The 23,901-nt window shown below is 41.9% G+C and overlaps 1 protein-coding gene across 1 annotated transcript; it reads left to right on the plus strand.

Annotated features, from left to right (window-relative positions):
* The first annotated feature begins 10,704 nt into the window (after positions 1-10,704).
* On the plus strand, positions 10,705-15,364 carry LOC140917865 (parvalbumin, thymic CPV3-like). The gene is given in 5 exon segments (XM_073361394.2): positions 10,705-10,811; positions 10,813-10,889; positions 11,332-11,464; positions 11,926-12,035; positions 15,339-15,364. Coding segments are annotated over 5 exon segments (453 nt in total).
* The last annotated feature ends 8,537 nt before the right edge of the window (positions 15,365-23,901 follow it).

Here is a 23,901-nt window from a genome sequence, read left to right on the forward strand (position 1 = left end):
TGATTTGTCCTCTCATCTTTGACAGGCTCTTCCTGCAGAATTTCTCCACAAGTATCAGAACTTTGACTGATGCTGATGACTGACTTTCCTTGCAGTTGAACTCTGGTCTGCTGTGGACCATGCTAGGTCCAAGCACCAGAACTGAAAGCAGAGAGACTTTCCTTCCTGTGCTTTCAAAACTCCTTTTGCTGAGCCCATGCAGCCGCTGCATTCAAATGCAGAGAGGTGAACCTGGAGGTAGAGAAGACTTGGACAAAGTGTCTTGGGGCGAGGGGGCTGAACCTGGAGGCTAGCAGGAAGGAGAAGGAAACTGGGACTGAGAGTTGAGGTGGAGGGGAGACTGACACGGGGAGCCAGATTGGGGCAGACAAACTGGCTGGGCAAGAAGACTGGGACTGGGAACCAGGCAGGGGGAATGGTAGGGACTGGAAAGAAAGAGAGATACCATTGTAGTTGTTTTTCCTTATGACAGGCACTCAGATGCTAGGGTGATGGGGATCATACATAAACCCTGATGGATAGCTAATTCAAACATAATCAATCTTTTGCTGACTTTGTGTTTAGTATTTATTTGGAATCACTTTTTTCTTTTACTGTACCCACTGACCATATGGATCATTACATTTCAGCATGATGGTTACTCCTATATACATCTTTTCACTTCAAAAAGTCATTTGATCCTGCAAACACTTATGCACGTGCTTTACTTTACCACTGTGAGGAGTCCCATCATGGTAACAAAGTTGTCTACTTATGCTAAACAATCAGTTCCACCTTGTATTGAGCTGTGACACTCTGAGTACCTTTCCCAGACCCAGACCTTTTGTGTAGCTCAAAAACTTGTCTCTTTCACCAGCAGAAGTTGATCCAATAAAATATTTTACCTCACCCACCTTGCCTTGGCAACAAAGTTAGACATGTGCAGAAGTGTTTGCGAAATCAGGGCTTTAATATCAAAAATATGTTGCTGCTAAAGAGGGCATTGGAGCAGGACAAGAGATTATCATCATACATTCTGCAGAAAGAGGGAAATGATTAGAAATAATAGAATGTTAGAAGATCATCATCATTAATGAATCAAGCAATCTGACTGGCTAATGTATAAGGTATTAAATGGGTGATCCAATGCCCATAAAAGTCAATGGGATTCCTTCCATTGACTTCATAGATTCATAGATTCATAGATATTTAGGTCAGAAGGGACCATTATGATCATCTAGTCTGACCTCCTGCACAATGCAGGCCACAGAATTTCACCCACCACTCCTAAAAAAGACCTCACACCTATATCTGTGCTATTGAAGTCCTCAAATTGTAGTTTGAAGACCTCAAGGAGCAGAGAATCCTCCAGCAAGTGACCCGTGCCCCATGCTACAGAGGAAGGCGAAAAACCTCCAGGGCCTTCCAATCTGCCCTGGAGGAAAATTCCTTCCCGACCCCAAATATGGCGATCAGCTAAACCCTGAGCATATGGGCAAGATTCATCAGCCAGATACTACAGAAAATTCTTTCCCGGGTAACTTGGATCTTACCCCATCTAAAAACCCATCACAGGCCATTGGGCCTATTTACCATGAATATTTAATTACCAAAACCATGTTATCCCATCATACCATCTCCTCCATAAACTTATCGAGTTTAATCTTAAAGCAAGATAGATCTTTTGCCCCCACTACTTCCCTCGGAAGGCTATTCCAAAACTTCACTCCTCTGATGGTTAGAAACCTTCGTCTAATTTCTAATCTAAATTTCCTAGTGGCCAGTTTATATCCATTTGTTCTTGTGTCCACATTGGTATTGAGTTTAAATAATTCCTCTCCCTCTCTGGTATTTATCCCTCTGATATATTTATAGAGAGCAATCATATCTCCCCTCAACCTTCTTTTAGTTAGGCTAAACAAGCCAAGCTCCCTGAGTCTCCTTTCATAAGACAAGTTTTCCATTCCTCGGATCATCCTAGTAGCCCTTCTCTGTACCTGTTCCAGTTTGAATTCATCCTTCTTAAACATGGGAGACCAGAACTGCACACAGTATTCCAGGTGAGGTCTCACCAGTGCCTTATATAACGGTACTAAAACCTCCTTATCCCTACTGGAAATACCTCTCCTGATGCATCCCAAGACGACATTAGCTTTTTTCACAGCCATATCACATTGGCAGCTCATAGTCAACCTATGATCAACCAATACTCCAAGGTCCTTTTCCTCCTCCGTTACTTCTAGTTGATGCGTCCCTAGCTTATAACTAAAATTCTTGTTATTAATCCCTAAATGCATGACCTTACACTTCTCACTATTAAATTTCATCCTATTCCTATTACTCCAGTTTACAAGGTCATCCAGATCCTCCTGTAGGGTATCCCTGTCCTTCTCTAAATTAGCAATACCTCCCAGCTTTGTATCATCTGCAAACTTTATTAGCACACTCCCACTTTTTGTGCCCAGGTCAGTAATAAAAAGATTAAATAAGATTGGTCCCAAAACTGATCCTTGAGGAACTCCACTGGTAACCTCCCTCCAACTTGACAGTTCACCTTTCAGTAGGACCCGTTGTAGTCTCCCCTTTAACCAATTCCCTATCCACCTTTCAATTTTCCTATTGATGCCCATCTTATCCAATTTAACTAATAATTCCCCATGTGGCACAGTATCAAACGCCTTACTAAAATCTAAATAAATTAGATCCACTGCGTTTCCTTTATCTAAAAAATCTGTTACTCTCTCAAAGAAGGAAATCAGGTTGGTTTGGCACGATCTACCTTTTGTAAAACCATGTTGTATTTTGTCCCATTTACCATTGACTTCAATGTCCTTAACTACCTTCTCCTTCAAAATTTTTTCCAAGACCTTGCATACTACAGATGTCAAACTAACAGGCCTATAATTACTTGGATCACTTTTTTTCCCTTTCTTAAAAATAGGAACTATGTTAGCAATTCTCCAATCATATGGTACAACCCCTGAATTTACAGATTCATTAAAAATTCTTGCTAATGGGCTTGCAATTTCTTGTGCCAATTCTTTTAATATTCTTGGATGAAGATTATCTGGGCCCCCCGATTTAGCCCCATTAAGCTGTTTGAGTTTCGCTTCTACCTCAGATATGGTGATGTCTACCTCCATATCCTCATTCCCATTTATCATGCTACCATTATCCCTAAGATCCTCTTTAGTCTTATTAAAGACTGAGGCAAAGTATTTGTTTAGACTTCAATGGACACTGGATCAGACTCTAATATTTTAGAATTTTCCTGTACATTGAAACAGCATCTTTTGTCACACAAACTTATGTGCATTATTCCTTTGCACCTCAGGAGAGTAATATAACTGAAGTGTTGGTATCTCCTAAGGATCAAAGGCTACAGGCAAATCATGGGGCCAACAGCTCTTTCTATGCAATCATTAATCTCCAGGATATGCCCTATAACTCAGTCATTATTATAATTTATGCTTCCAGTACCCAGCAGTTATTCTCTGAAGATCTCACAGAGCTTTACCAATATTCGAACACCTCACAATGCTCCTGTATTACCATCCCCATTCTACAGCCAGGGTAACTAAGGCACAGACACATGAAGTAACTTGTAAAAGGACCACACAGTGAGACAGTAACAGAACTCGGAGTAGAACCAGAACTTCTGACTTCCAGTCCTGTGCTATCACTTCTAGGCAGCCTGTTCCATTGCTTAACTATTTACATTTATTTCCACACAGATTATCCTGCTAGCAATATAAAAATCTGAGCCAGTTTCACCACTTACCATTCCATTAAGAACTGTGAAAATTGTATGATGACAGGTCCAATATCAGCTTTAGTGATCATTCCAGAAAGTTAAGAAGAGCAAAGAAGAGCTATAGAGCAGTTTTCAGACCTTTCCTTCTTTTAACCAGGTTTCAGAGTAGCAGCCGTGTTAGTCTGTATTCGCACAAAGAAAAGGAGTACTTGTGGCACTTTAGAGACTAACCAATTTATTTGAACATAAGCTTTCGTGAGCTACAGCTCACTTCATCTTTTATGCATCCGATGACGTGAGCTGTAGCTCACGAAAGCTTATGCTCAAATAAATTGGTTAGTCTCTAAGGTGCCACAAGTACTCCTTTTCTTCTTTTAACCGTATTGCTGAGCAGTTAGTGGAGAAAATGTTTGATTTGTTTTTTACAAAGATGATCTTGCTGTCTCTCTTTGTTCTGAGAGCTGCCAATTGCTGCATCTCAAATAAGCCCCATAGGCCCCACACCTGAAAGGAATTCTGCATGAGCAGGCTCCTACATACGCAAAGAGCCCCATTAAAGTTAAGGGGCTCTGCATGGGTGCTGGGGTCTATGCGGGCAGAACAACTTGTGGTATTGGGGCCATAGACCCTGATTCAGAAAAGCACTTAAAACGTGTAAATGTATCCCTATTCAGCATGTGCTTAACTTTAATTTCACTGGCACTTCAGCACATGCTTAAAGTTAAGCAAGTGCTTAAGTACTTTGCTGAATTGGAGCCATAACTGAGCACTATTTTGCTCCACTGTTATTACGAGACCACATCTGTTAGCCAAGTGATTTTTGTCAGCTCTCTGGGTGATTACTTATGACATTGGTCACTATATAAATATAGGGTATTTTTTTACATTATACATCATTTAGGATCTGAGCCTGGTCTCATTGCAGACAACAGGATTTTTTGCCAGTTATTTCAGTGGGAGCAGGATTGGTTAGTTAATAAGGAAATAGCTGGAACTACTGCAGTGGCATTTCTTTTATTTACCACTGTTCTTTATATTGTTGGTCATTGTGAGATGGAACTATTTGGAGAAGAGAAATGGGTCCCCTGCAGAAGTAACTAGAAACAATATACCGTAGCTCTCTCCATATCTGTTACATATACTAAAAAGCAGCGTCCAGGCTCTTAAACATCTTCTAACCTTTAGGGCAAAGTTACTGTTGAAATACAGGAAAATGTGAATAATGCAGGAATGCAAAGAGCACACTACCTGATTGTGCAGCTGACAGCAACCAGAAATATCTTAAACCATCATGTGTAGTGTCAGGGTTATAATATAGCATACTTGGTCATGATGACACTAGACAATTTGTTTAATGATAATCATACAGCATATCAAATGTTAGCAGAGACGGCATCTTGAATTGCTTCCGCTTTTTAAATGAAAAAGCACTCTGGACTAAAATATTTGGAAATAATTCTGCTGAAGTTCATGAAAGTATTTATTCTGCTATTATATTTTATTCAACAAATTCTTCTTTACTAGGAATGGAAAAGTACATAACCCTCATTCTTACCACAGGACAGTAGGGGAGAAATAAACTTCATTCTTTAGACATTTCAACTCTTCAGAATATATCCTCCATTTGTCAGACACCCTGAACTCCCACCCAAAACTTTGGCTGATATCCTGACCACATCGTAGTCAAAAGAAGTTTTGCTATTGATACCTGTAGGAGTAAGATTTCATGTTTGATTTTTCAGTGCATTGTCATAGTGGTCATAGCAGAAAAAAAATCTAACATAAAATAGTTTATTCCCCAAACGTCTCTGTTCTATTTCCTTGAGGGTCCATACCAAGTACCAAATCCCACCTGATGTAAAGGCTTTTGGAAACTACCTCAATGGGACTAAGTATTTATTTCCTTATAATGGAAACGGATGCCCTGGGAGAGCACTAGAAGTGACATATTATTACTTGGTTCACTGTAGGGCATGATTCTCATTTACTCTATGGACCCTTCACACTATAAGTTACAGTTACATCCACTATTAGTTACATTGCCAGAGTTGTGTATAAGGCTTTAGTGTAAATGAGGACCAGGCCCTAAGGACTGTTGAGCTTCTAACGCCTCGTGACAAAAGGGAGAGCCTCTTATTGAGGATGATGATAATGATACCACAGCACCACCTCTGACATGAGTGGAGTTTGAAGATGGAGTTGTATGGATTTTAGAACGGCTGTTAGAGCATCCATTTACACTATTGTAGTCAGTCTCAGATTAACACTTCTCTAGTCTCACCTGAGACTGCTGTTGAAGCTTCTCTTGTATCTGCTGGTGTTAATGTCCTAGTTGGCTGTCACTTGCTAATTAATTCTATGTAGCTTATAACAAACAGAAGACAAAGAGTAAAGGAACAGCCTGAAGAGTGTCAGTGTTTTAGTGTAATGCAATTTCCCCTATGCTTATGGAAGAAGTTAGTGGAATTAGATTAGGAAATAGCTCTGTAAATCTTTTATCTACATATGCTTTAATACTTTTATTTAGACTATACTGCAAGCAGATTCATTTCATGGTTAGAACTTCACAATATGAATTGCTTTGTATTTGTCTGAATTGCACTTTTCAATTTAATTCTGAAATTTTGAAGCCAAAAAAGCAGTTTCTTCCCAAAAGCACTGTGTTTAAATCGGTGCAGACAGTAAAACAAATGTGGAGGGAAAGTTATGTACCGGGTAACTCTCCAGAAAGACAAGCCAATGGGGGGTTTGAAATATACCTATTAAGCAAAAGGAAACAACTAACATTTCTTTAATTGTTTTCTGGACTTAATAAGAAAACTGGCCAAGCACTTCTGAAAACAGAATTCACTGCTCTAGGGCCAGCTCCTTAGCTAATGTAAATCGCCTATTGCTCAGAGATGGTTTCATTATTTAAAGTGTCATATGTCCACTCTATACTTGTACGCTGACTTCACATTATTTTTATAAAATATCTCCCTTTGTCCTTTTGGTTTAGTTCATTTTTATAAACACCTTACACTACTAAAATGTAAGCAGTTGGGTTAAGAGAAAGAGAGATCAGATAATCTGAAAACAACAACATATTTGGGTATTGTAGAGTAATTTATTTATTTAAAATACCTCTTTATATGATACACTCCTCCATGATGATTTCATTCTAACTGTAGTGGAGGGAAAGCAAATGAAGAGTGTCATTAATAAATAAATAAATACCAGTAACTCTAGATTTTCACCTGTATCACTATACAGTGACATCAACTTCATTCTGAAATTCAGCTCTTTTAGGCTTTTGTAACCCATCTTTCAGACAGGATTAGCATCACATTTGGTCTCGGTGTTGAATTTCAAACATTACAGAACCCCATCTTTAACTGTTGCAGTCACTCTGTGTTAGCCATTGCCCTACTTTTATTTTATATCTTTTACTGTGCTGTACAACTCATTTCAATTACTTTACTGCTTATGAATATTTTGCTTGGGGTGAATGGTTTTTAAATGTTGTGTTCTCTAAGTGACAGAGTTTATGAGACAGTCAGGCACAGTCCTTTGAATTTTTGGTCCTTAGATGTGGAGTTGAACATGGATGTTATACAAGCAAATGTCTGTGTGGTGGTCTCCCTAAGAAATTTAATCCACTAGTGTAGTGTTTTTGCTAACTGCAACATTAAAATAGATTTGGTTGATTTTTTACACTACATACATGACATAATTCAATGTAAAGGTGGGGAGGGGAGAATGTTTGATTTGGTAGCTAGCAGAACACCAGAAGTCTTCCAGATCTTGTCAGGTCTTCCATAATAGCCTTGGTCATGATGTTGTCTTCAATACAATTTATATTTCCTTTTCCTTGAAAATTAGTATCCACAGGCAAATCAAATGCTTAAGAATAAAAGAGTTCAGCAAGCAGCATATAAGGAATCCAAGTGGAAACAAAGGAAGCCCACAATAAAGTCCCAAGGTCAAATCATGGCCCCACTGAAGTCAATGCAACACCTTAGCAGATTAAAAAATACAGTGTAAGTTCTAGCAAGAAAATGCTTGGATGCTGAAATAGATCCAAACAATATTTCAGAAGCAACCCACTAGTACATGAAAAGAAGGAAGCTCAGCAAGGAAGTTATAATGTGAAACTTCACATGATCTTGAAAAGACATAAGAGGACCTAAAATGGAAGATACAGAAGAGGATGCAAAACCCACCTGAAAGGGAAAGGGACAATTTATGAGAAAAACCTGCAGAAAATACATAGTACATCAGTCCCAGCTTCCTTTGACAGATGGACTATAACAAATTTTAAAATGGAAGACTAACATGAGTATGAAATACTGAGCTAAAAGGATGGATCGACAGACCATAAAACGCCATGGGACAAGATCTTCAAATGGTGAAAATCAGCATAACTCCATTAAAATAATTTCATATACATTGATTTGCACCAGCTGAGGATCTGGCCCATGTTTCAAAGTGTGAGCCATGATTACTACGAATAGCTTTCCGGTTGACCAGAGACAGGAAAAGAGCCTGCTGACTGCGTTCAGTATTTGGTATAGTTCATATGAGACCCTTTTTATGGAGATGAATCCTGAAGTCTATATTCAGTTTTACTTAGTCCTTATTGAGGTAATATTCTCACTGACCTCAAGGGGAATTTTCACTGAATATGGATTGACTAAAGGTTTCAGGATTTAGCCTACAGTGCAATTGTTCATATTCTAGCCATGGTGTATAGAATTGACCCTGTTTATGCAAACAATACAATTAGTCCCTATACAACAATATTTGAGTAGATACTTTGGGCCAGATCCTCAACTGGTGGAAATGGGACTTAGGTCATTTCATATCAACTGCCCCTATTCAAGCTGATAGATCTTATTTTGTTACTAATTGTGCAAAATTAAAGAGGCATTTAAAGCAAGTGTCTAATTATTAGTGATTTTAAGACTTCTTACAAAATGTATGGCAATAAAGAAAGGAAATGACTATTAAAGTATTATTACTTTTTTATATTGGTAACACTTTATATTTCTTGATTCCAAATTCAGGTACACAAAAATTATAATTAATTATATAAGTCTAGGTTTGATTCTCATCTCATACTGGTGTAACTTCATGAATGTCAGTGGATTTACTAGTGATCTACATAGTATTAGTCAGAGGAGTATCAGGCCAGAGTAATTGCACCATAATTTTTGTGTACCTGAATTTGGAATCAAGAAATATAAAGTGTTACCAATATAAAAAAGTAATAATACTTTAATAGTCATTTCCTTTCTAATGTATGACTTCTGTCTCCTGTGAAATATATTCTCTGCTCAGCATGTTAAGCAATTCCTACCAATACTAACAAGAGTAATGCATGCACTTAAAGAGGATAATATATGCATAAATTAATTATTGTACTAAAACCTGACAAATCTGTAAGTACAAACTAACACTTCAAGTGCTTTTACTGTGGTCTTCATCCTGTAACCCTTGCTCACATGAATAATCCTTAACCACATGAGCAGAATCTTGCTTGAGAAGTGTAACCTGAACTCTGCAGTTCCAGGTTTTCTAACATTTGAGAGATTTCTTTTCAACTCTAATGTTCTTGAAAGTTAATAATGGACTCAAACCACTGCTATGTGCCTGCAATTCTAATTTCACTTTAAGGAAATTCCTTGTGTTGTTTTTTGTATAGGTCTATAGGCACACTAAGATCCAATCTGTCATTTGTAAAATACATCTGTTATCTATTCCATGTATTTAAAATGATTTACATATGGATTATTTAGATATCCATTTCTTCCTTGCAAGACAGGATGGCCTAACAAAACTAACCGGTTTACTTTTACCCTAGTTTAGCTGGCTTTTGCTGTCAGGGATGGTTTTGGTCTCCCCGCTGTCCCTTTCCAAGGATAGTACTGTAATTCGGAAATGGCTCGGACATGTGAAAATCCAGCTTGCTGTAGAAAGATCATCCCAAAGGACGTCTTCCTTTCCCCTATACTAGTGAAAAGTTCTCTTTGTCAGACTGACACATCACTTCAGATCTTTCATCTCTCACTTCCTCTGAGCCTCCCCAGAGTCAACAGACTTAGGGAAACCAAACTGGCTTTTCTTTTTTAAGGATCTGACAGTTGGAGTCACCTTCCAGCGGGTTACCTTAAAATCGGGATGCTATTTGGAAACCCCAAGTCCCTGGAGTTTATAGACTATGTCTTGATAGCAGAGTTGAAAATTTAATTAAGCACATATGTGGATTTATTAAAAATTTGCTGCTTTTGTTTGTATTCTCTTACAATATAAATAGAAAAAAAGGTTATTTAGTTAGGCAGGAAATTGGAGCTCGGTCTCAAATCGAGCATTTGATCCATGACAAGGTAACCTAAGTAGTGGTTATTGTCACCTTTTGAATCCTATATAAGACAGGCTGGCAAGCCAGACAACACTACTGTTTTGTCTCATATCTCTTCAGCTATTTTTTCTTCACCTACTTGGGAAAAACAAAAAGGTGAGCAGCCAGCTAGAGATTAAAGAGCAGATCTCTGCAAGAGTGAGCCAGTAGCAAGTGGCAGCTCATGGTGTAAGATGTCCAGTTTTATCTCTGGAGGTTATATAAAGATGGAGCTTATGTAGATAAGTACTGGTTTTTGTTTTATTTTTTAGGCTTGCTGGTGGAGGAAAAAAATTTCTTTTGATTCCTTTTTCTTCTGCCGCCCTATTATTGTGTATTGCTAAATACCACACATTCCAACAAACTAGTGGTTAGGTTACTTTGACTATTACATGGAGAGTTTCAATCTGTCTGACCTGCCTCAATATTGAGTCGGTAACAGATAAAAATGTGTCGCCAACTTAAAATGATGTTCATGCAAGCAAACTGATTAAAATAGGGGTATAAAAAATGTTAAGTAACAGTAGCTTCAATGTTTACTAATTAGCGTCTCTTCCCTTAAAATACTCCTGTTACAATATTTAATTTAAAAATGGTCTGTTATAAAACTCTAAACAAACAAGCTTACTGGGGGGACGTATTTACTTGTGTATGTGTTTGCAATTCACTTGTACTCGTCTACAATACATTTTTTTTTTTTGATGACCAGGTTTAAGATGAGCATCACTGACCTCCTCAGCCCTTCTGCTATTGCTGCTGCCCTGAGGGACTGCCAAGGTAAGAAAATATATAGGTAAACATAAACCTGTTATTCAGTAAAGTATGTAACAAATTTAATTCAGTCTTCAAGGAATATTGAAGACATGTTTCCAGAGAGTTCACGATGAAAAAGAGATTTTTTTTGTTGTTGTCTTAGTGGCTGGCTGAGTTAATTTGTTACTGCTCAGGTGGTGGGCTGAGTTTATATGTTATCCACACATGATTTTTTTAACGTTTCCTGATGCTCATTTATTATGTTGTAAGATTAAGTAAATTGTCAGGGCACCTAGAGCTTCTTGTATTGGCAGCCCCCCCCCCCCTTTTAACTACTGTTTACATCTAAAACAATAAAATTAAAATATCAAAGTAACATGATCAGACTGTTCAGGATCTGAAGCTAATACAAGGAGTGCTAATGGAAGTGACCTGGGTTATCCTGGCTTTTATTGTTTATCTCCAGCCCCTGATTCCTTCAGCCACAAAAAATTCTTTCAGCTCAGCGGAATGTCCAAAAAGAGCAGCAGTCAGATCAAGGATATCTTCCGGCTCTTAGACAATGATCAAAGCGGCTTTATTGAGGAAGATGAACTCAAGTAAGAGTTTTCTTTGTTTCTTTGACTAGTAAGAGACTTTCACAGAGGTGAGCATTACTTTGTGTCCTAAACCATCCTCTGCTGAAGTTGAAGGCGGTTCATACTGAATATAAGTATGGTAAATCCTTGTACTGATTTTGAATGATGTCCTATGGGAATCTTTAGAGAGAAAACAATAAGGTCTAAAAACTAGCAAAATGGAGAGAGAAGGTACAGAAAAATGTCATTCCCCAGGGCTGCGCTTTGGCAAAGTGTACAATCAAACATGCCCAGACTGCACTTATCAAGCAGGAATGTATTAAATGAAGCTTCAAATTCCAAAACAATACAAGCTCTTTTTGGATGACTTGGCAACAAGGTGTAGATAATCTGTTTATAGAAACTGATTGGCTTGATAATGCACTTGGCATAAAAAGAATCGTCTTCCATGATAATCACACCCAAAGGATATTTTCCTCTAGGTATTTCCTCCAGCGGTTTGAGTGCGGAGCCAGAGTATTAACTACTTCAGAAACCAAGACTTTTTTGGCAGCTGCAGATCATGATGGGGATGGCAAAATTGGGGTTGAAGGTATGAAGTTATTTACATATTGAATAATGTGCAGGAGAATGTGTGATTATGGTGCCTCATTCTTCTCTCACTTACACTGGTTTTATATCAGGGTCACTCCACTGACTTCTGTGGAGTCACGTGTGATTTATAACCTGTGTTATAATATAAAGGGGAGAATGAGGGCATGATGTTGGAGACCCATCTTTGAAATCTCTTCTGCAGAAGCAGGCTGAAAAGATCAGATCATACATCCTATGGAACCTAATAATTACTGCTCACTCAAAACTCCTGTTTACTTCAATGGGAATTCTATGTTCAGAACAGTGGGATGATTCTCTTCCCACTTAAACTGGTGTGAATCAGGAATGACAACATTAGTGGACAGGTTTCAGAGTGGTAGCCGTGTTAGTCTGTATCAGCAAAAACAACAAGGAGTCCTTGTGGCACCTTAGAGACTACACTGACATTAATGTAAAACCCGAGAGGAAGACTCAGACAATGGCAGGATCACCACAGTATCACATACAAGTGGGCTCATTTACACTAGCATACACCAGCAATAACTCCATCAATGTCAGCAAAATTATTCCAGATTTGCAAAAGTTTAACTGAGAGAAGTATCCAAACCATTGTCTGTTTTGCACAGAAGCAATGCAGGGTGAGTGTAATTGGGGGCAGAGACAATCAAGTAGCATCATCTCCCTTCCCCAGATCCCACAAAAGGTCCTCTATGTGTGGGGTTTGGATGCTGTGGATTTCAGGTAGAGTGTCTGGGTGAGGATGGGGTCTGACCTGGGGGAATGATCACCCTAGGCCAGACGTTCTCAAATTTCATTGTACCGCGACCCCCTTCTGACAACAAAAATTACTACACGGCCCCAGGAGAGGGGACTGAAACCTGAGCCCACCCAAGTCCTGCCAAAGCCCAAGCCCCACCACCCCAGGCTGGAGGACCAAAGCCCAAGCCCAAGGGCTCCAGCCCCAGGTGGGGGGCCTGTAACCTGAGCCCCACCACCTGGCTTTGGCTTCAGCCCTGGGCGGTGAGGCTCAGGCTTTGACCCCAGATGGTTCAGCTCAGGCTTTGGCTTCATCCCCAGCAAGTCTAATGCCAGCCCTGGCAACCCCACTAAATGGAGTCGTGACTCACTTTGGTGTCCCAACCCACAGTTTGAGAATCGCTGCCCTACACAGTAGCATCTTTCCCCAATACCTGGAGATTCCAGTGTGACTTAATGCCCAATGCAGCAGTAACTTCCACATGTCCAAGTTCCATGTCTTCTGTTCCCCTTTTGGGGCAGGTGGTGCACAAAGATGGACAGGTATCTAATGACAGCTTGGCTGAAGAAGAAGACAGGCTGCCAAGGAGAAGGGGCCCTAGAGAGCAACATGAAAGGAATATCCTTGTGTGCAGGTTCCCCAGCCTGCTGCATGATGGGAGAGCCACAACTCTCCTGTTCCTTCCCGTGGAGCAGGGGTGAGCAAACTACGGCCCACGGGCTGGATACGGCCCACAAGCTGTTTTAAGCCAGCCCACAAGCTCCTGCTGGGGAGTGGGATCTGGCTTGCCCCACTCTGGCGCTTCAGCCGGGGCGCTGGGTCACGGGCCGCACCACGCAGTTAGGCCCTGCTCTGGCACTCCAGCTGGGATGCAAGGTTGGGGGCCGCATCACATGGCTCGGACCTGCTCCAGTGCTCCAGCTGTGGCGCAAGGTTGGGGGCCGCACCACGTGGCTCCCGGAAGCCGCGGCATGGCCCCTCTCCAGCTCCTACGTGCTCCAATGGCCCCTTCTGGCACTCCAATGGGAGCTGCAGGGGCAGTGCCTGAGGATGGGTCAGCGTACAGAGCCACCTGGCCGTGCCTCCATGTAGGAGCCAGAGTGGGGCATGCCACCACTTCCGGGAGCTGCTTGAGGTAAGCGTCGCTGGGAGCCAGCACTCCTGAGCCTCTCTCCACACCCCAACCCCCTGCCCCAGCCCTGATCACCCTCCCGCTCTCCAAACCCCTCAATCCCAGCCCAGAGCACTCTCCTGCACCCCAAACCTCTCATCCCCAGCCCTACCCCAGGGCCTGCATCCCCAGCCAGAACCTGCACCCCTTCCCACACCCCTGCCCCAGCCATGATCCCCCTCCCACCCTCCAAACCCCTCGATCCCAGCCCAGAGCACCCTCCTACACCCCAAACTCCTCATCCCCAGCCCCACCCCAGAGCCCGTACCCCCCAACAAAGCTCTTGCCCCCTCAAACACCCCAACCCCAATTTTGTGAGCATTCATGGCCCGCCATACAATTTCTATTCCCTGATGTGGCCCTCGGGCCAAAAAGTTTGCCCACCTCCTGCCCTAGAGGGAATGAAAGCTAGTACCACAGAAAATATGCATGGGTAAGATCAAGGGATTTCATGAATAATTTATCTACTCCTATGTGGATGGGACTGAGGGATCCCCACAGAATCTAAGGGGCTGCAAGGTTCTAAAAGCTGCCATGTTTCTATGAAGGCCCAATACTGTATATCAAACCCAGGCAAAATTCTAGTAGGATTTTTGCCCAAGGACTGAAATATCATGCTCTAAATGAACTAAAAAAAGTCAATTAAAAAAACAGGGGATGGTTGAACTTATTTTGCTTCATTTAAAACCCACTCAAACATCATGGCTTCAGACGTTAACTCAAACTAACTTATTATTGGGTTCCTACTTCATTTAGAAGAGATTATGAAAAAGTGGGACAGAGGGAATTGGGAACAATATTAATATAATATAAATACCACAAAGAGGACATTCAGTTGTGCCAGCCTAGCTCATGGTGGCTTTAATACGTAACACAGATTTTCCTTGAGATAGGAAAACGTGTATTTCTTTTAAAAACGAAAGCAACCTTGGGGAAAAGGTGTGGGTTTAAACTACAGGAAAATGGGCTTGTGAAATTAGTCTGGTGAACCCCCCAAATAGTCCAAAAGGTCCATAAAATAGTGAACCTCAAGAGAGAAAATTTTCATAACTGTTTTCTTGGACGCATTAATCTGAGAGAAACAATTTAGGTAATAAACCCCTGTACTGGTGACTATGGTCCCAAAATTACATGACTCAGGACGATGCTTGTCAGTTAGTCTGAGATGGAGGAGAAACCTACTTTATAATGATCAGGAGGCTTGTTCAAAAACTTATATATTTATTCTATTTTTTTACTTCCCATCTAGGCTCCTTTTACTTGTTTTATGCTCTTTTCAGTTGCAAAGCTCTTGAAAAGGCTGTAGTGTTCAGTTTTTTTCAATGTATTGTTTTTATTAATGCTACTGTTACTTCTCCATTATTCTTTGGTAGAATTCCAGGAAATGGTGCTCTCCTGAAGGACTGAAGGCAACAGAGAAAGAAAAAGAAAGGGGAGGGGGAAACGAATCTCCAAGAAATGATACTCTAACACTCTGTAAATCAGAGAGTCCCCTTGTTTATTTATTAAATCTTCACAGTGTTTGTTATTTGTTTGCTGCTCTAATGAGGTACCAAAGCACCAGTTAATAATGATTTTTGGTAATGTGGACCATCTTACCATGTTCTAGGAACACATTTCAGCAGACACTGCCCTTAAAATTATCCAATAAAAATAAATTTCTCATCACATGCTGCTGCCTGTGTTTGATCTTTCTCACCACCACACTGGAACATGTGTGAACTCTTAAATTAAAAATGTTAATCTCTGAAAGATACTAATTCCCACTCCCCCACCAGCCCTCCATGGGCAGCCCTTCTGTTGAAGTCAATGGAAATTCTCTTGTTGGGTCAAGCCCAACATTTTCAACCAAACTGTTGACTGTCAAAAACTTAGTCTTGGAGCTTTTATTCAGGAGGACATGGGGGAAAGAAATCTCAGACTGACTTCCAATTAAAAAACATTCTTGGACTTTTGCCTAAGAAAGAGCTTCAGGATGGGGCTGTCACAATACCATGCAGACCCTTGATAAGGACAATAAACTATCCAAATAGGAGATTAACAGTTTTCTGCTTGAGTTTGTTTTAGTAATTTAGGCTCCGGACCATGTTCTCCTGAGGAAGGGACAAAGTCAGAAGAAAGCATACACATACTTGAAGCTGCAGAGAAATTGTCATATCATGGAGTCTTCAAAATCACAGAGAAGGCAAATGGCCCTCTTAACCATGGATTTGTGAGAAAATCCCTCAGATACAGCCCTGTTGTACACTACAAACTTATGTTGGCATAACTATGTCGCCTAAGGCTGTGGAAAGTCCAGTGTTATATCAACAGGAGGTCTTCTCCTGTGGACATAGATACCACCTCTTGAGGAGATGGAGTACCTGTGCCAACAGGAGAAGCTCTCCTGTCAGGACAGGCAGCGCTGTAAGTGTTGACAAACTTGTAGAAGCCCAGACTGTACTCCCTAGGCCCTTTTACTCTAAGGCTGTAGTGCTCCAGTACCTCCCCGCTGGTGGCTGGCCTTTAGTTTTCTCCACGGAGGACGGCTGAATGTGTGGAGGAATCTATGGGGAATTACTGCTGACATGGCTCAGGGCTCCTGTATACCAATCACAAGAGACTTTCAGTCTGTGCCTGCAGTGTCAGAAAAATGCCCTTCCCCAAGCCTGTTATTTTATGCACTGCTGGAGAAATACTTTTATGAACAAAAATCATCCATTCTTTAGGAAAACAGGACAGATGCATTAGATCAGGGTTCTCAAACTGGGGGTCGAGGTTATTACAGGGCGGGGGGTCACGAGCTGTCAGCCTCCACCCCAAACCCCGCTTCACCTTCAGCATTTATATATATATTTTTTTAAATTAATTTATAAAGGGGGTCACACTCAGAGGCTTGCTGTGTGAAAGGGGTCTCCAGTAAAAAAAGTTTGAGAATCACTGCATTAGATGGAGTATATCTGATGGACTCATTGACTTTCACAACTCATCCGGTTCAGTGTGGCACCTTTTTCTTCAGACTTGAACTGTAAACCTTTGTCTTGTCTACTCAAAATGCTTAACGTTCAAAATTAGTAATAGATTAGGAACCAAATTCTATCCACAGTCATATCTTTGAAGCCTCACTGGAGGCTGACCTCAGCAACTTCAAAGGGGATGTATGAGTGGGGCTGATGAAAGAATCAAGCTTAAAATTACATATTTGTTTATATTTTAGAACCAACTACTGTATTTGCAAATCTGTTCCCCAATTTACTGCAAAGACCTGAGTTCAGGAGTCCATGCTTTTCCCGTCAATGTCTGCAATGGTTGATGACATTACCAATACCAAATACATTGAGGGAAAATGCTGGCTAGAGCATTTGTGAGGTAGTCAGTTGTTGCAGAGGAAGGAAATACAGAATCTTTGAAAGCACCTAGGAGAGGGAGCTTTGTACATCTTACAGCAGCAAAGTCACAGAAACTGTATCAAATTAATCCAATTTACAAGCACTTTTACTTACTATTATTGGGATGTTGTTTTGGGCCACACACATTATCTTTCCCTCCAAGCAGTATGTTGCCAATCTAAAGTAATATACTGGAAAAAATCCCAATGGTTTCAAATGCATTTCACACTGAAACACAAACTTCTACACAAATTAAGCTTTTCCTTGTACTACATGAAGGTTTTTTTCTGGAGTCATCTCATTCACAATGTCCTAAACCAGCAGTACTAATTCAAATTCAAATATAATGCACTTTTCCAGTGTTCCTTTTTCTCCCACCTAATCTCTTCTTCCTTTGGGAGCACAGTATCATACAACCAAAGTCATCTTATCCTTTTTAAACAGACACACAAATTCAAAGTGCTACTTATATGGTTGGTTGAACAGCAGAATTATTATTGCAACTTCATTTAATTGTTTGAGCAGCTGGACACTGTGTACACATGTGGAGGGAGGATAAGGTTGCCATGTTTTCCCTTTTATTGTTAATACACTGTACTAACACATTCATCAAGAAATGGACATTTATTTAACTAAAGCACTAGCATTACAATATTAAGAAATGTGGGACCAGATCCTTACCTGGCCACCACAGCTTCATTGACTTCAACTGAGCTACTCCTATTTACACCAGCTGAGGATCTGGTCCATGGAGTTTTTGATAGCATATGATGAATGCCATATGACAATCACAAGAAAAAGAAATGTGTCTTGGCAGTGGAATCAGTCTAATGACAGAACAACACTGGACTAGTTCACATGTAAGTAACAAAAACAAACCCATTCTCCATTTTACTGGCAATAAAGTAAAGTGCCCTGATGTTGAATAATCGTATTATCCTGGCCCAAGCAATAGATGTAAAATAAAGAACACACCCTGCTGCCATTGCAGGACCCAGCTCTGGTTCATCTCAACCTGTAGGATATGCATTACAGACCCAGACCAGAAGAACCTGAGGGCACAGTAGCAAATCCATTATTCCCCTCCAAACTCAAATGCAGGAGAGGATCCCTCAGAACAAAATGCTTTGAGTGTGTCCATATAATATTTGAGCCCAGGGACAAGACCAAGCTCGTCAATCTACAGTCATTCAGACACCAAAGTCTTCACAGAAGAGCTGATCAAGACAGTGTCTGAATGATGACAAAGTTTACCAGGCTTGTGGTCTTTGGGGATGTCAGCATCCACACAGACAATATCTTTAACTCTGTGTCACAAAATCTCCTACGTGAGTCCCCCAATTTAGGTTTTTGACATGCAATTTCCAGATCCTCACACACATAGCTGACCATATTCTAGACCAGCTGTTTCCAAACTTTATTGGTTCAAGTAGTACAACCTGAAAATTTCTCCTTTTTGTGCACATTTATTTAGGCCTTAATAGGCTTAGCCTAAGTATTTCCAGATATTACAGTAAAATAATTGCCTAAGGAACACTAAAATGTTCAATAACATCCTTTTAAAACACCTCAGGTTTTTAGACAGTACATTAAAAGAAAACACAATGGTTCACCCACTATTATTATTTACGTCTTGGGTATTATTCAGATCACAAGGCACAACTACATGTTACAAATGACATCTTGTTATATTTTGATATGCCACTGAACTACATTCAGTGGCTTGTCTCTTTAAACGTGTCTCATTTAACTTCAACATTCCTGCTAATTCATTCTCTGGGTTATTGTGGCAGATGAGCAAAAGTGCCCTTTGCTTCCCTTTGTACAAAACTGAAATCAAGAAAAATACAAAACATTTTGAGTAGCCCTTGAAGAAAATAAAAAAATAGCGCCCTTAAGGAGAAGTAGGTGCCTGGGTCAAACGGCGGGGGTCTGGGGTGAGTACATGAAGGAGAAAGAGGAGCTCAGAAAGGAGGGGTGCAAGTGGGGAAGTCTTGGCTGCAAGTGAAGCTTTACCTGGGCATCAGGCAGCTTCAGCTCCAGGCCTCTGTCTCCTCAGCTGCTCCAGCTCAGCCCTATCCCAAGCTTGGCCCATGGAGGCCTGCACTGCTGGGCAAGCTGCACATGGGAGGGCTGGAAAAGCTGCTGGGAGGCAGCTCAACTGGCATCCAGCCAGCTACCCTGCGGCTGTAGCCAGACTTTTATGGTGCTGCCAACCCGAGTGATTTTTTGTGACTGACAGGATTTCAGAGGGTACTGGAGCCCCTCTGGTGACGACGCAACAGGCATCAGCCCCCTGGCGAATTCCAGCCCTTGTAGAAGCCATCAAAGTCTCTCCTCTCTGCCTTTCCCACAGGAGAGAGCAAAAAGCCCAGCTCAGTTCCCTCCTTCCCGACTCTGAGAAACCTGGACAAGACAGCGACTCAGCTCCTCCCCCATCCAGCACCTCATCTGGGAAGGGGCTGAGTAGGAGAGAAGAGCAGCTGGAGCTGCTTACCAGCGTGGGATGTGGGAGAGGGGACCCTGCTGTAGCCCCACAACAAAGGCCTGAGGGGGGGGGGGGAACCAGAAGGAAGAGAGATGAGGCTGATGGGGGCTGAACTGAAGAGGGGAGCTGATGGAGGCTTGAATTGATGGGTGGTGAACTGATGGTGGGGGCTGAATTGAGGGACAGAGGGGATGGCAGGGTGGGGAGGGGTAAACTGATGGGGGGACTGAGGGACAGGATTAATTGCTGGGCAGGGAGCAGGCAGATATGTGGGTGATAGCTCCTGCAGCAGGGGCCAAAATCAGTTTACCCAACACACTTGGGAGAGTGGGCAACACTAACTGCCACATAGCCTGGGGAGGGGAAGATGGAATTCAAATATCAAAAGACAGACTGGAAAAAACACAATCTAATCTTTATTTATAAATCATTTTTTTTAACCAACCAAATGATTTTGTAGTGTTCACCTCATGATTTTTTATCTCTTGAGGTTGTCAACATTCCTTTTACCTACCAGACCCGACCAACTGCCCCCACCCTTCAACTTCCCTGGAGAGACAAGAGGGAATTTCCCATACATCCCCCGACTCCCAGCCCTATAAGGAACAGACTGCAGCCTCTGCAGACCAAAGAGCTCAGATGGAGCTCCCACTTGGCAGCAGCTTCCTGTGTGGGGGGCCCTCTGACGTCAGGGCTCCCTACCTAGTCGAAAGCCAGCCAGCTGAGTGCCAGATGAGAATACAGCACCCATTTGCCCTGCCACAGTGCACAATACATCGCTAAACTCGACTTCTATGGAATGGTTGATGAGACTTATTCATTATGTCTGAAAGCAGCCATTAAAGAATATTTTGCATCTTGGCCATTTTCTGGTGCTCTGCAACCTGCGTGACAACCAGTGGTGAGCTGGAGCCAGTTCGCAACGGTTCACGCGAACTGGCTGTTAAATTTTGAAGCCAGTTTAGAACCGGTTGTTAAAGGGGTGGGCAAACTCCGTCCTGTCCGATCCGCCTGAGCTCTCGGCTGGGGAGGCTCCCCTGAGAATCCCTTTTTAATTTTTACTCACCTGGCAGCGCTCTGGGTCTTCGGCGGCAGGTCTTTCACTTGCTCCGGGTCTTTGGCGGCATTTCGGCGACGGGTCCTTCAGTGCCACCGAAGACCCGGAGCAACTAAAGAACCTGCCGCCAAAGTGCCGTCAAAGACCTGGAGCAAGTGAAGGAACCGGTTCTTCAGTTTTTGGCAGCTCATCACTGGTGACAACTGTTCATTTGAAACAGGCAGGGTTTTGTTTTTGTCTATTTTTCAAGAGTTTTGGGTGTACCACTTCCACCAAACACCTGTACCACACTTTGGGAACCCCTTCTCTAGACTAGATCCTTAGCTGTACATGCATGTAAGACACACAAACTACCCAGGGTCCTGGTCAGACTGCTCCTTTCTTCAGGTGGGAATCAGAACTGTCTGTGCCTCCAGGTAAGAAGAAGCTATTAATATGGTCCACACCAAAAGCTCATCGATGCAGTCAAATTTCCAAATGTACTTGTGCCCAATTGAGAGGCCAAGGAGTAGAAAAATTCATGAAGCACTGCAAGTTCTGCAACCACTCCTTGATTATTGCTATTGAGAGCAAGCACTGAAGTGTGCCCTCCCCTTGACCAACGTACCAGGACTGTGGAATGTCTGAGTGTATAATCTTGCTCGAGATTACCAAATGAAAACATACTCTTTAATTTGATCATATGCTTCTTAGTAGTTCTAATTGGATATGGCTCACAGGACATTAAGACATCAAATGAGAGAGGATACGATACAATATCTCAACATACTCCGAGACTATCTCCAAATTCCAGTGTTCAAGGCATAAGCATTCAAAGAAACCTTTGTATAACATTTCTTTGAAAAATCTCTATAGTACTGTTTAGTGCAACCACTGTGTCTTCCATTTTGAGAAACATTACTGGTTCCAGTGGGAGCCTGCATTTTAAGTAAAGAGAAACTGGTAGAATTTTTTGAAATGGAGGAAACTTTTAAAGTCGGATCTCTCTATCACAGCTTTACATCCTCTCCAAATCATGCTATTTATTCCTGTAACTTCATAGGGAAGGATGATCTTGTGTCTAAAACAGGGGTTCAGTGCCCAGTAGTACCACAGACCCAATGTGTGACTCTTAGACAAGTCACTTAAAATCATTCTGAGCCTCTGTCTCCCAACTGTAAAAGAGAAACAATACTACTTCCTTACCTCACAGAAGCATTGTGAGGATAAATTAATGTCCATAAGGTGTCTGAATTTTGTTTACCTGTTTGTATTACAAGACTACTTCTTTTCTTTATATAGACTCTTGATTCAGCAACGTATTTAAGCACATGCTACACCCCCAGTCAGGACCATATTGTGCATTCTCTCATTGGATATTGTTGGCATTCTACTTAAATGAGGGAAAATGAATGCAATATACCAAAGGAGAGAGAAGCAGCCCTTTGGCTTAATATTAGTAGACAATCCGACTTCCTCCAACCATATCCGAGAGAATCTAAATATTGATTTATAAGCAACAATTTATAAGCTTACTGGATTTTCTTCTTATCATGCAAACACGAATTTCAGTTGTCTTCAGACATATACTGGTTGACTATTTTCACTTCTCCTGAATATATCAGATGGTTAGTATTACTGATCAGTTGTCATTTAGAATGGGCCAGTTTGGGTTTCAGATCTGCATGTCCAACTCTCACTGAAGTCCACTCCACAGAAGATACATGCAGGTGTATGCGGTTAGAATTTGGTGCTGCAGTCATACATGATATTACAGGGGTGGACAAACTACAGACCGGGGGCCGTAACCAGCCCTCCAGACGTTTTAATCCGGCCCTCGATCTCCCACCAGAGAACGGGGTCCGGGACTTGCCCCACTCCAGCACTCCAGCCGGGGAACAGGGTCGGGGGCTTGCCCCACTCCAAGCAGCTCCCAGAAGCAGTGGCATATCCCGCCTCTGGCTTCTATGCGTAGGGTCAGCCAGGGGACTCCACACACGGCCCCTGCCCCAAGTGCCGCCCCTGAAGCTCCCATTGGCCAGGAACCGCAGCAAATGGGAGCTGCAGGGACAATGCCTGCGGACAGGGCAGTGCGCAGTATCGCCTGGCCGTGCCTCCATGTAGGAGCCAGAGTGGGGACATGCTGCTGCTTCTGGGAGCTGCTTGAGGAAAGCACCGCCCAGAGCCTGCACCCCAATCCCCTCCCATGCCCCAACCCCCTGCTCCCGTCCTGATCCCCCTCCCGCTCTCTGAACCCCTCGGTCCCAGCCCGGAGCAACCTCCTACACACCCAACCCCTCATCCCCATCCAGAACCCTTCCCTCCCGCATCCCAACCACCTGCCCCAGCCCGGAGCCCCCTCCCACACCCTGAACTCCTCATTTCTGGCCCCATCCCAGAGCCCACACCCCCAGCCAGAACCCTCCTGCACCCCAACCTCCAATTTTGGGAGCATTCATGGCCCGCCATACAATTTCCATACCCAGATGTGGCCCTCAGGCCAAAAAGTTTGCCCACCTCCTGTGTCTTGCATGTGTACTAGATTAAAACTTCATGTAGATTTGTTTTAGATTTCATGTATAATTATTACCAATAAATTGTAAATCTGTCTTAAAAGCAACTAGTGACAGATAAACATGAAACAAAAATTAAAATAAATATAGATTTGGATTCCTTAGACACAGAAAACAGGATACATGGATTTACGTCAGTAAGTAATTTGTTAACCTTCTGAACACACCGCAAAGCTCATCGTTAAGGCTGCTGAGGAGGGTGTGAACTGAGGTGAATATATTGAAATTTATATTGTAATTCTTAATCTACTACATAGGGACCCAGTGCACTGGATGGATACCAAGAAGGGATTTTAACATTTTGAAGAGATAATTAGTGAACAGGAATAGCAGTTATATAGTTTATTAAACAGTGAGTCATCAAATTAGAATGATAAACATTTATTGGAGATGTTATAAGGAACAATTTTGTATACCACAAACACATTACACTGTTTAATAACTAAATTTCACTGCCTGAGACTGGATTTT

This window comes from Lepidochelys kempii, chromosome 10, assembly GCF_965140285.1.
Source record: "Lepidochelys kempii isolate rLepKem1 chromosome 10, rLepKem1.hap1, whole genome shotgun sequence".
Classification (NCBI taxonomy): Eukaryota; Metazoa; Chordata; order Testudines; family Cheloniidae; genus Lepidochelys; species Lepidochelys kempii.